Below are 13191 nucleotides of genomic sequence, written 5' to 3'. Positions count from 1 at the left end.
ATAAGTGATGTCATGTAATATTTGTCCTTTTGTGTCTGGTTTACTTTACTTGGAAAGGTTCATCCACGTTGTAGCATATATCAGAATGTCATTCCTTTCTACGGCTGAGTAACATTCCATTGTATGTAGGAGTCAGTGACTCGTAGAAAGTAGTGAATTGATCATGAAGGTAAGGACATGATGACTGGCTAGATAATTCTGGGTGTGAAGCAATTAAGGTAATATCTATATATGACTACTCATTCAAACCACCACCTCCCCTACCACAAATGTGATAATCATGTCTGTACAGAGTGACTTGAGCCTACAGCTAGAGCTGACAGGACCGGGGATAATGACCAATGAGCTTTCTTGCCTAGGAGAACTGGAATTGAACTTAGGAGAATCCCTGCTCTCCTGAATGAGGATATGAATTTTAGAACTACTGATAATGACCATTTTCCACCATGGAGAGTGGGAAGCAGAAAATGTTCAAAAGGGAGAAAGGAAAAATGAAGCAGGCATGAAGACAAAGTGAGAATTAATGAGCAAAGGATGTGAGAGGGAGAGATAGAACTATAATAAATTTCCCTTTGACTAAAGCTAATTTAGGTGCATTTTTTTTGTTATTTACAAACAACTGCAACAGTTAGAATGGAAGAAAAGGTATAGCCACAGCAGGAAGCTGCTACCATCCCTGGGCTGGGGGGTCAAAGTAAGAAACTAGGGTTACTAGAGCTCAGGAGCTAAGCCACCTGGGATGGAAGTGGCAACATGGGTGGCCTGTCAGGCAGGGATGGGAGCCAGGGAGGACAAGTAGTCAACCCAGGCAGAGAGAGAAGAGGAAAAAAGACCTTTGTTTCTCTTTCCCGTTAGTTCTCTTATATCCTGGTGGTATGGTGCCTCCCATCAGGAAATGCAGAAGGAAGCCAGCTGGCAAAGTTATACAAATTACAGTTTTCCAAACAACTCTTTTTGGCCCCCTCCCTCATCTCTCTCCACAAGTGTAGCCTATGCCAATAGGCTCAGGTCTATCCTCTCCCATCAGGTGTACTGTATGCATCAGTAAAAAGGAAAAACACATCTGCTTAGTATTCTATACTAAAAACAACTCTTTGGCTAGCAGTCTCAGGACTGAGTCATGACAAAGATTCAGACTTACAAAGCAAAGAGCAGATCCTAAACAAAAATGAGTTCACTAAAGCTAAATAGAACCTGGATGGTCTTACTGACAGAAGCTGCTAACAGATTTCAGTATGTTCACAAAGTAAATGACGTTGGGTTGAAAACCATTAATTGACTTAATAAATAGGCTGATTCATAAGCTCTATCCTTGATTTGGTATTTTAAAAATGCAAAGGACATGAGAATTAACATGATATAAATGTTAATATGTACAGAAAATAAGCAGTCAGTGGCTAAAACGATTTGTCAAGCTATCAGATGTAAAGTGTAACTAGATTTCCAATTACCTTATTTCTTCATATCTGACTGATTTCTAGGTGTTAACAGGCTGCAGCTATTGAAGAGTAAATCAGCTAGATTCTTTGGTTTTTAGGTATATACATTTTTTTAACAAATCAGAAACCCAGAAAGAGCACATTTACCTAAAGCTTTTAGTTTTTCATGCATTTTAATTTTACACCTTTGCATAAAATAAAATTAGTAATGCCATTATATTAAACAATAATAGTTAATACTTATTGACTATTCTGTACCAGTAACTATCTTAATCTTCACAATTGAGGAAACTAAAGAATGCCAATGGTAGTTTTTCTCAATAAATAATCACAGGTTTGCCTAGAGCACTTATTATGTCACCAGGCACTGTTCAATGCTTTACACTTATTAACTCATTTAATGCTTATAATAACCTTGTGCAACTGGTACTGTTATTATTCTCATTTTACAGATAAAGACAGTAAGGCTTGGAGTGGTGAAGTGGCTTACCCAGCTGGTTAGTGGCAGAACCTGGATATCAACTCTGGTAAGCTGGTCCAAGTTCTCTGCTCTAAACACAATGCTATGTTGCATATCAATTATTGTTTCATCATTGAATACAACTGAAATCTTAAATATATTAATGTTCTGGAGCCTAATTAATTTTCAAAGTTGCATAATATTTATTTTCTTCACACTTATATTTTTAAAAGAGTGACGAAGACTAACCTCTGCACAGCAACCACTCTAGTTTCACTGATTTTTGGAATTACCACTAATAGAATAGATCCTCTAGCATCCTTTCATTTTTGCAATCCATAAACTTCTGAGTACTTGTCTTCTTTTTCATAAAACTTACCAATAGTAAGGTCATGCACTGGCTGAAACCTCTTGTCTGTGAACTGTAGCAATAAGCAAGATTTGCCAACACCTGAAAAAAAAAAAAAATAATAAGAGGCAGAACTCATAGGAAGTAAACAGTTTACAAAAGCTTATGGAAAAAGTTACCATTTCTCACTGCTCTAATTTTTTGGGAAATAAGAAGGGGCAAAGAGAACTGATGATTTAGGTGGGAAGTATAATAGAATCCAAAACACCATTTTCACCCTTTCTTAGTCATTTAATATTTCAATATGAAAGATAAGTGTGACAGCTGAACTTCTACAAGACAACTATCTTGCAGCCCCCTATGAAAGAAGTTAAGTTTTCATGCACTTTGCTCTTTGTGCATGTGTAATTTTCTCTTTTTACAGTTTATCATATTCTCCTACAATCAAATAATTCAACAAACAGATAAATAAAAAGATAAATAAGCTAGTAATAAGTGTTTGGGATCTACTTTTCTGGAAAAAGTTGCCTGCTATATTTTCTTTTTCTTTTCAATTTATCATGCATAAAATATAGCATTCCAATACACCACCCTATTATTATCTCTTTGCATTGGTGTGGTACATTTGTTACAAGTGATGAAAGCACATTTTTATAACTGTACTAACTATAGTCCATGGTTTAACTTATGGTTCAATGTTACGCTATTTTCTTGCTAATTCATTTCACTACCAACTCTATCTGATTTGGACTCCCTCACTCTACCAAAATTTACCTCATTAAGATAATGAATAATTTCCACATTCCTAAATACCAAAGGAAATTTTTTTTTAATATTCATCCCTCTTGCCCTCTGAGAACTGGATATCGAACACCACACCTCCTTCCCACTCATTTTCAAGTCCTTCAAGACACATCCTCTCAACCTCATGTTAGACTAAGTTTGCCTAAGTGATAGCCTCCTGCACTTTAACATTCAGGGCAGTCATCACTAATTCATTCATTTACTCAAAGAGTCCTTACTGAGTACTAACAAGCGCACTGCACTAGGTAATTGTTGATGTAACAGTGCAGAAAACCACTATCGTTCCTGATGATGGAATTTATGGTTGAGTACAGATGGAGATTTAAACAAAATGAATGGTCACATAATATATATGAACTGTAATTTGTAATAATTATTATAACTGTGATTTGAAAGATAGAATAAAGTGCTATGAAAAGAATAACAGACAATTTAGACTAAGGGCTAGAAAAGGTCTTTCTGAAGAAGTGACATGTAAGTTAAACTGTTCAATGTCTTCTAGATTATACACTGAGAGAAGGGACAAGGAATATTTTGTCACTTGCTGTTTGTCTTGTGGCACAGAGCAGGCCCTTAATAATTTTGCATTGAACGATTGGCCCTAGTGTCAAAAGTTATACAGACTGTCAAAATGCCCAGTAACAAATACAAATCCAAGAAATGTTCTGCAAATATATGGCTTTTTTTTAAGGAAATGCTTCATTTGTTAGAAGTTTTATAAATGATTTAAGATTACAATTAATTGAAAATAAACTAAAAACACAGTGTTTTCTTTCTATTATCCACAATTTCTACTTCACATTACAAAAGGCCCAAAGTCAAACTTGTTTTATAAGAGTCCTAATTTCTTTGAATGATCTTTAAGGTCTAGCAGAGAAGACAAAAGGACAGTATTCTAAGTTAAACTAGTTGGTTACCAAGAGTAGGAAAGGAATTTGCTCTATATTCAAAATATATGACGAAGGGAAAATTACTATTTAAAGGGAGCGAAAATACAATATAGATGAACAACTGAGATATGAATCACTAATCTATGTTTAACATCAAAAATTTTAACTAGAAATCAGAGATTTATTATTGAGAGACTTCAAGAATCATCCAACACTGTTTGGATGATTATCAAATCCTTTAAGTGATGGAAGAGCCTGAAAACGCTTTCCTACCTCATAACAGAATATGTCTCACACTAAGTAATTAAATCACTATTATTCCAAAAAAGTGCTGGCTAAATATAGAAAATTGTTACTCTTTGTTTCCTCACTTTCAAGACTCCATATTCTTCCTTCAGGGTAGTCATGTAAATTATCTCTCAATGCAGACAATATATACAACTGTCACTATGGTGTTCCCAAGGCTACTTAATTACAAATCTATATACTACTTGTTGTTAGGGTGGTTCATATTGACAGATAGCTTATCATATTCAATATTTGTCAACTTTTACTATTTTAATTCCAGGTAAACCTGCTTCCAAATACTTGGGGTATTTTTGGCCCACAATCAAAGATCTTACAAACTGCCAAATCAGATGGCCAACCTCTTCTCATTCCTCATCTTATTTCACCCATAAATAAGACCTAGTTGCAACCTCCTCGAAAATGATCTCTTCTGGCTTTGTCAGGCTACAATTAACTTCCTGAAGTCTTAATTCTGTGACAACTGCTCCTCTTCTTCCATGCATCCCTTAAATAAGGGAGGTTTTCTCCACCTCTGCCTTTGATGACCTTTTCACACAAACCCATCTTTCAATACATCAGTCCATCTCCATCTCTTCCCATCCATCCTTCTATCTGTTCTATGTAACAACCAAAAAAGTATAGTCTGGAATAGAGAAAGTTTTCAAATAACAGCTATTATTTTTATTAATCAACTGTATCACAGTAAATTATCGGAAAGAGTATGTATGACTCTTTTCCCCAACAGAAAGTGGCCTCCCACAGAGCATGAGCTCCATCCATTAAGATAGGGCTCACAACATTCAACCATAGCAGGCCAAAGCAAGTGTTGTCAAGTCTCTTCCTGCCCTGGTTCCTGGCTTACTACCAAAAGATGTCTCAGTTGTTGATTTAAGAAGGGAAAATTTGCACATATAGCTAATTCTTATTTTCTTCTCATTCTTTCAGAAAGATGACTGCCTGGGAGGGGTTTAACCATCTGTGTGACTTTGTACAGATAGTTTCATCTTTTTGGACCTTATTTTGCTGTCTGTAGAGAAATGAGCCAAATCATCATTAAGCTCCTTTCTAGCACTGATATTCTAAGACTGAAAAATAGCCCTGATTATTTATAAGAGCTTTAAAATTTTAATAATGTTTTCTTTTTTTCATTATGGATGGATTTAAAGTTAACATCTGAACTTCTGTTTAAACCTAAATGGAAAACAATGGATCCATCACGCCCTGAAGTATAGTAATATGATGAAAACAACATGCAAGTTCATTTTCCCCCAATTTACAAAAGTATGGGTCAGATTCTTCAGTTGGAATACTGCAAAAACAATTCCACCAAGAGGTGAGCTCAACTTCACATACATCCTACACTTCCAGAAAGAAGGGCTAACCCTGATTTTGTGGTTGAACACACTAATTTGAAATGTTAAGACAATTTTTACTGCATTTTAGAAACTAAGAGTACTCTGTGGTTTAAGCAGATTCTTCAATTAGGCTGGTTTTTAAGTGCTCTGTTCTACGTATTAGAACCTCTACACGTTTAAAACAATAAGCAGCAGACTTAAATGAGCCAAACCACTATAAACTTAAATTAGATGGAAGTTTAATTCAACACCTTTAATGAACATCAATGCTCTGACCAAGCAGCTAACTCTACAAGGCCGATGCACAGATCCTTGGAATAACTTCTTTATAACCCGTACTAGTGGGCAGATACGCAGAAAGATGCCTTTTACCAAAATGCCATGCTTTCTATACTTGAAAAACATTCTAAGTTGAGGCTAGAACAGATTTTAAAATGGATTTCTGGATCCTACAGTTATCTGAATACCTTATAGAGACAAAACGGTAATTTCAACAGAAGAAATGACTAAACTTCTTTCCAAATCTGATCCTGAAAATATGGCTACATATTGTCAGCTACACCTGGTCCTCAAAAACAAAATAAAACAAAAATTCTATGAATGACTAAAAATAACCCACCGAAGAATTTTGTTTGCTGAAAAGTGTTCAAAGTCATAGCAAAGAAATGGCAGGTCTGAATGCAAATCATAAATAGATTATACAGTCTGCTTTAAATTAGTACCCTTATTTTGCAAACAAAAAATTTTATTTTTTATGCTAACATTCCACATTGAGAAACTTGAAAAAACAATAAAGTCTCCCTTCCTTTAATAAAAAAATTAATAAACACAGCTTGGTATATTAGAAAGATATTGGTGGAGTTTGAATTTGGTAGTGGCGGTCGTATGTCCGGTTCACTGCAGAGCCAGTCTGTCTCTGCTGGAGCAGCCAGGTTCCCATGGCTCCAGCTAGGAAAGGCGGCAGTTGGATGACCAAGACTAACTCTTTGCAGAGCCAGAAGCTCGCCTCCTTTCTCAAAGACTTTGACTGTGAAGTGTAATCCGATCCAAGCAAATTCAGTCAGACAGACAGAATCTCCTCAAGGAGATAGATAACCTGTACAACATCAAGATCCTGTGGCTCCCCAAGGTGCTGTGTGAGATGAACTGGCTGGACTACTTCGCCCTTGGAGGAAACAAGCAGGCCTTGGAAGAGGTAGCAATGGCTGATCTAGATATCACAGAAATAAACAAACTAACTGCAGATGTTATTCAGACTCCCCTGAAATCTGCCAAAACACAAAAGCAATACAAGTGGATGAAATGATAGCGCAAGAAGAAGAAAATAAAAATACTAATCCTCAAACTGCAAGAGTCAAAAGGTGCCCTCCAATCAAGAAGAGAACCCAGTCCAAACAAGGAAAAGGCAAAAACAAAAGGTCAAGTCGCTGGAACACTGCACCTCAGCTGTGGGCCGACTGGAGTTGCCTATGGTGAAACCAACTCCAGGCCTGACACCCAAGTTTGACTCAAGGGTCTTCAAGACCCCAGGCCTGCACACTCCATCAGCCAGAGAGCAGATTTACAATATCTCAATGAATGGCAGCCCCCTCACCAAGAGCAAAGAGATTTTCCTTACTGTGCCAGTGGGAGGCAGAGAGACTGTGCGATTATTGGCCAGTGACTTGCAGAGAATCGATATTGCACAGCTGGATCCAGAGGCCTTGGGAAGTATTAAGAAGCTCTCTAGCTGTCTTGCTCAGATCTGCAGCAGCATACAGACTCACAAAGGAGGCTACTATTCCAAGAAGCCAAACCTGACAGGATGGACTTTCAACGGGTACTTCTTGGACCCTGAAGAGACTTCTCTTCAGGCTTATTGTTTGTTTCCATGTAAAGTTTGACAGCAGAAAGCAGGGTTCCCAGGATTCTTCTTGGGAAATTCAGAAAGTGGGGAAGGGGAGGCACACTAGTTCCCCCAACAGTTAAAGCTTTGCTACTGCTTCTAGCCTCGTATCTCCCAACCCAGGTGACCCTAGAAACTGGCTGTTGAAACTTCCTGTCGTTCTCTCAGCCGAATTCTCCTTCCTGCTCTCAGAGCTGCCTTCTGCCTCCCGTAATTCATCCCCTGCCCCACCTCCAGTCAATGTGGTGTGGATGAACCACATGTTCTTGGGAGGACTGCCTACTCACCCTCATCAGAGAACCCTCTGCACCTAGCGCTTCATGCTTGAGGCTGGGAGGCTTAGGCTTGGAGAAGTGAGAGGCATGGACCGTGAGAGGGCAGCTAGGAGGAGCTGCACAAATCAGGCCAGGGCAGGAGAGAAAGTGTAGCAGCAGTGACCACAGTAGTACCCCTCCCCCTTCCCACATCCCTCCCCTCTTTTTCTTTCTATGTTGGATACTAAATGGTGCTACGGAATCTGTCACCTGCCATGCCCAGTAGTTCTTTTAAAACTGACCTGTGGGACAATGTTTTGTTTTTATCCCTGTTTACCAAAGCCCAAAAGTTAGTTTGGAGGCAGCTTCCATGTTTTGCTCTACTTCGGTGGTTAGTGGGAATTTGCATCAGGGAATGTCAGGGCTTAATTAGTCTAGAGTTTTTATGTGACTAGCTGCAGAGTATTTCTAAACTGTCCACGGTCCAGTGGTCCTTGACACCAGAGAGAACACCTGTTTTCTGGGGCTTAATGGGGGAGTAGGTGTAAAACTTGTCTGGTGCCCTCATTCCATGTATTTCGCCAGTGCTCTGAGGACGGACTAGTTACACAGCAGTCAGCAGTGAGGTTCATGTTCTAGTCAACATTTCCTTCCCAAAGAATCATGGGATGTGTTCCAAGAATATGGGAACTGAGAGCCCCTACACCCAGGCTTGTAGGTACATAGTTTTCTCATTGTTGTGTTTTATGTTGTTTTGCTAAGTGACCATTCTAGTAATCCAGTCCTGTTCAAGTTGTTTCAAACTGTTTTATTCTCCCTTTCCTGAGACTTTTGTACATATTGCTTTCCTGAATAATGTTATCTCTAAGCTGATTGGTTTTAATCAGAGCTAATGAAAGGTACCTGTTTTCAATAAATTTTGGGGTTTTATCAAGGGAAAAAAAAAGATATTGGTATGTTAGGCTGTCATTGCGGTTTATTGTTTTAAATGTGTAGAGGTCCCAATACATTTAGCAGAGCACTTAAAAACTATACAGTTTTACAGTTGTAACACAGGGTTCAAATCCATCTGCATTATTTCATAACCTTCAATAGTAGGCAAATTATAGAACCTGAGGCCCATTTCCACATCTGTGAAATGGAAAAAGAATACACACCATTCCTACTTCTAAGCACCAATGAGAAAACGTGAAAGGATTTTACAAACGCTGAAGTTTTAATACAAATGTTAAACTGAGAATTCTTCAAGACAAACACAGCTGAGAGCAAAATCTCCAACCAAATCCATCTGGCCCTCAGTTAAAATTTTTAAGCACATATTTTATAAAACTAATTGAAATAAATATTCACCATTTACAATTTTATTTTCAATAAAATTATTTAAGAGCTATTTTTACACTGTTGGTTGTCCAAACATCATCCCCCTCAAATCCAAGATAGCAATCCTCTCAATTGCTTCAATTAGATCTTGCTGCAGTGGCTGAGGTGAATTTATTTGGAAAAGGTCTTTGCAGATGTAATTAAGTTAAGGTTCTCGAGATGAGATCATCCTGGTTTAGGATGGGAGCTAATACCAATGACAAGTGTCTTTCTAAGAGAAAGGCAGAGGGCGTCAGAGACAGACACACAGGGTGCGAAAGCCATGTGACGATGGGGCAGAGATGGGAGTAATGCTGCCACAAGCCAAGGAATGCCTGGAGCCACCAAAAGCTGAAAGAGGCTCCCCAGAATCTTCAAAGGGTGCACAGTCTCTACAAATACCTTGATTTTGGACTTCTGTGAGAGAATAAATTGCTGTTTTTTTTAAGTCACCAAGTTTGTGGTAATTTGTTAGGGTAGCCCTGGGAAACTAATACACTAATCAAGAGTCACTGTTCCTTCATCTGTCCCTTTATAGACTCTTATATTATTAATCTTCCAGTCTTTATTGATTCTACTATAATCAGCAATCTGACTTGTGCCAGTTTGAAACTGTTATGTACCCCAGAAAATGCCAGGTTCTTTTAATCTATTCTTGTGGGTGCAGACCTGTTGTGAGTGGGACCTTTTGATTAGATTGTTTCCATGGAGATGTGACCCACCCAATTCAAGGTGGGTCTTAATCCTTTATTGGAGTCCATTAAGAGAGTTCACAGGCAGAGTGAGCTTAGGGAAACAAAAAACAAAAAACAAAAAACACACACCCCAGGAGAAGCAAGAAGGACCCAAAGAAACTGGGAGAGCCATTTTGAAACCAGGGTCCAGGAGAGAAGGACCAGCAGATGTCGCCATGTGCCTCTCCATGTGACCGAGGAGCCCCTGCCAGCAGCCTTTCCTCACAGAAGGTATCGTCCTCTTGTCTTATTTGGACATTTTCATGGTCTTAGAACTGTAAATCTGTAAACTAATAATTCCCATTGAAAAAGCCAACCCATTTCTGGTACACTGCATTCTGGCAGCTTTAGCAAACTGAAAAATGACTTAAACACAAGAACCATAAAGACAGTGAGTGCTGAAGGAAAAGGAAACAGGGAATATAGACCATTTATTTGAAAAGCCTTTCAATGAAAGCCAGAAAAGAACAAAAGAGATAGTTATTCCACAAATATTTACTGAGTAAAGGCCTACTGTGTTTCAGGCACTGAACTTAGCAATAAAAATAAAGAAATTAAAAGTCAGTTTCCAAGATGATGTAGGTTAAGGTCATAACTCATCTTCTCCCTGAAACTGGGAGGTATAGAAAGAAAAATGCTGACAAGGCTTAATAGAATAGCTAAGGAATCACTTAAAAAAAAAAAAAATTAAGAACTGACCCTTCTTCCCTTGATGCAAATTATCTACTACTATTTCTACATCTTTGTTTTGAAATATTAAAAATATCCCAAATACTAAAACACTTCCTCTGGAAAGTAAAAAAAAAAAAAAAGAAAGGAAAAAAAGGAATGGAAAGATCTGAGATAAAGACGAGACCAAAACCTTGAAAAGGAATAAAGCAGAGAACCTTAGCTGTAAGTCTCTGATTCCTTACTCCAGTACTTCTTACTTGGTGCAGCATACTTAGTATTCCTTCTCCAATGCCCAGTGACTTTTTGTCCACTTAGCTAACAGCTTCTCATCTTATAAGACTTAGCTCAAGTGCCATATCCTCTAAGAAGCTTTTCATAATTTACACCTCCCTTCAAAAAGTGATTTAGGTGTTCTTCTGATTTTCAAATATGGAGATTTTTTTGTTGTGCGTGTATGTGTGTATATACAACTGATTTAATCATCTGGTTCCTCATTCTAAACTATGAGCTTAAGAGCAAGAACCATCTTGTTCACGTTTGGATCCACAGTATCTCACACATAACCAGGCTCATAAATGTTTACCAGCCTGTGTAAACGTCTGCTGTATAAGTACATTAGGCTGAGCTTATATCAACCATTTCAGTGTTACAACTGGCTGGTTCCTCAAACCAGAAACTGGAATTTAGTGATCAGTCCAAACACTTTGTAAAGAAACAGGGAGGGAAAAAAAGATTGTCTGCTGTCAACATTGGCAAAGGAAGAAATGCCACTAAACTTCTATGATGATTTCGCTCAACTGGATTGGCAGAGACTTGAAAAAACAAAATCTAGCCCAGAGCTCAGACTGACAAAAGAAGAAGCCTGAAGAGTATTAAACAGCTGTGCCACACTCTTTAGTCAGCAAATATTTACTGAGCACCTATGTTGGACACACAAAGATGAGTGGAAAACACTTAACTTGGGCAGTTTCTTTCTCAACCTGTGCCCTTTGTTTTGATTTTTCCCCCTTAGTTTTTACTTTTGTTTGTTTTATTGAGGTGAAATTTACATAACATAAAATTAATCATTTTAGGGTGCACAACTCAATGACATTTGATACATTTAGTGTTGTGCAATCACCTTTATCAAGTCCCAAAACATTTTCATCACCCAAAAAGAACACTTTGGACCCAACAAAAGTCATTCCCCATTCCCTGTTCACCCCAACCTTTAGCAACCACCATCTGCATTCTGTCTCTATGGATTTACTTCTTCTGGATGCTTCATGTAAATAGAATCATGTAATACGTGACCTGTGACTAGCTTCTTTCACAGCATAATGTTTTGCTATTCATCCATGCTGTAGAGTGTATCAGAACTTCATTCCTTTTCATGGTCAAATAATATTCCATTGTATGGATGGACCATGTTTTGTTTATTCATTCACCCATCTACGTACATTTGATTTGTTTCCACCTTTGACTACTGCAGATAGTTCTAATATATTGTTGCAGGAGGGGTATGAGTTTGGCAGGTGAAGAAAATGGGAAAGGACATTCAAGGAAACAGCAGCAACTTATACTAGGGCAGAGAAATTCTCCCAGCAGACCTCCCCCTTTCCATGCTTGCCCGACTTCCGCCCAGTTTCTACATAGCAGCTAGAGAGACCTTTTAAAAATAAACATCTGGTCCCTTCACTTCCCTGTTAAAAAACACTCTATTCCACCTTACATTTCCTCTTGCTCACTATACCATGGTTCCAACATTGCCCTCCTTTCTCTGTCTACAATATGCCAAGCTCACTCTACCTCAGGGCCTTTGTACTTGTGGGACACTCTGACTGAAATGCTCTTTCCTGACCACCTGAGGAATGTTCTACCCATCCATCCACACTACTTCTGGTCACTCACAGATTCAGGTTGACCAGACAGTTGACGAAGGTCTTCATTTCATCAGAATAATTCTGATGGGTCTGAAAGCTCATAGTTTCTCAGCAATGAGGAGCTAACCACAAAAAACTGTGTTAACTGGCCCCAGAAACGGGATGGCCAAGAAGATGGTCCTGGAGGTTGCAACTGGAGTGGAAATTGGAGGGCATTCCAAGGCTGGAGAAGGGGAAACAGCCCTCAGGTCTGTTCCATCCAAATATTGTTGAAGCCAGAAACAGATGTGTGGGACCACCAGGCATGTTGTACATTCCTGCCGTCTTTCATTTTTTGCTTTCTTTTTTTAATGCAATTTTACTAAGATATATTCACATACCAGATAATCACCCAAAGTGTATAATCAATGGTTCACAGTTATCATCATATAGTTTGTGCATTCATTGCCACAACCAATTTTTGAACATTTTCATTAAGTTTTACGCTGTGTTCTCGGCCCTTTCACCCATTCCAGACTGGTGTATGATGTGTGTCCGGTCACAGATTATGTACCCCAAACAGTTGTTCCTGACTATTTACTAGTTGTTCCTGGGTGTTTACTAGCTGCTTTAGAGGAATAACTAAATTCCACAACTCCCTATGCCGCCACCTTGCTTGTCTCCTTATTTCCCTCAGTTTTAACCTAATGTCCCTTTTCTGTTCCAGGAACCCATCCAGGATACCACATTACATTCAGAAGTCCCATTTTCTTAGGCAACTTTTGGAGGGTACAGTTGCTTAGACTTTGCTTGTTTTTGATGACCTTGATAGTTCTGAGGAGTACTGGCCAGGTGTTTTGT

The 13191-nt window shown here is 38.5% G+C and overlaps 1 protein-coding gene and 1 pseudogene across 2 annotated transcripts in view; one reads left to right on the top strand and one right to left on the bottom strand.

The window, feature by feature from the left end:
• Nucleotides 1-13191, bottom strand: part of RAB2A (RAB2A, member RAS oncogene family) — a 135436-nt gene that overhangs the window by 84815 nt on the left and 37430 nt on the right. For both annotated transcript variants that reach the window (XM_037803543.1, XM_037803542.1), the window contains exon 2: nt 2279-2350. In XM_037803543.1, coding sequence (XP_037659471.1) covers nt 2279-2350 — 72 coding nt within the window. The remainder of the gene's footprint in view (nt 1-2278; nt 2351-13191) is intronic.
• Nucleotides 6524-7468, top strand: LOC119509498 (annotated as a pseudogene).

Source organism: Choloepus didactylus, chromosome 14 (assembly GCF_015220235.1).
Source record: "Choloepus didactylus isolate mChoDid1 chromosome 14, mChoDid1.pri, whole genome shotgun sequence".
NCBI lineage: Eukaryota > Metazoa > Chordata > Mammalia > Pilosa > Megalonychidae > Choloepus > Choloepus didactylus.
Note: the sequence above shows the minus strand (reverse complement) of the source record. Positions and strands in the feature narration are given on the sequence as shown.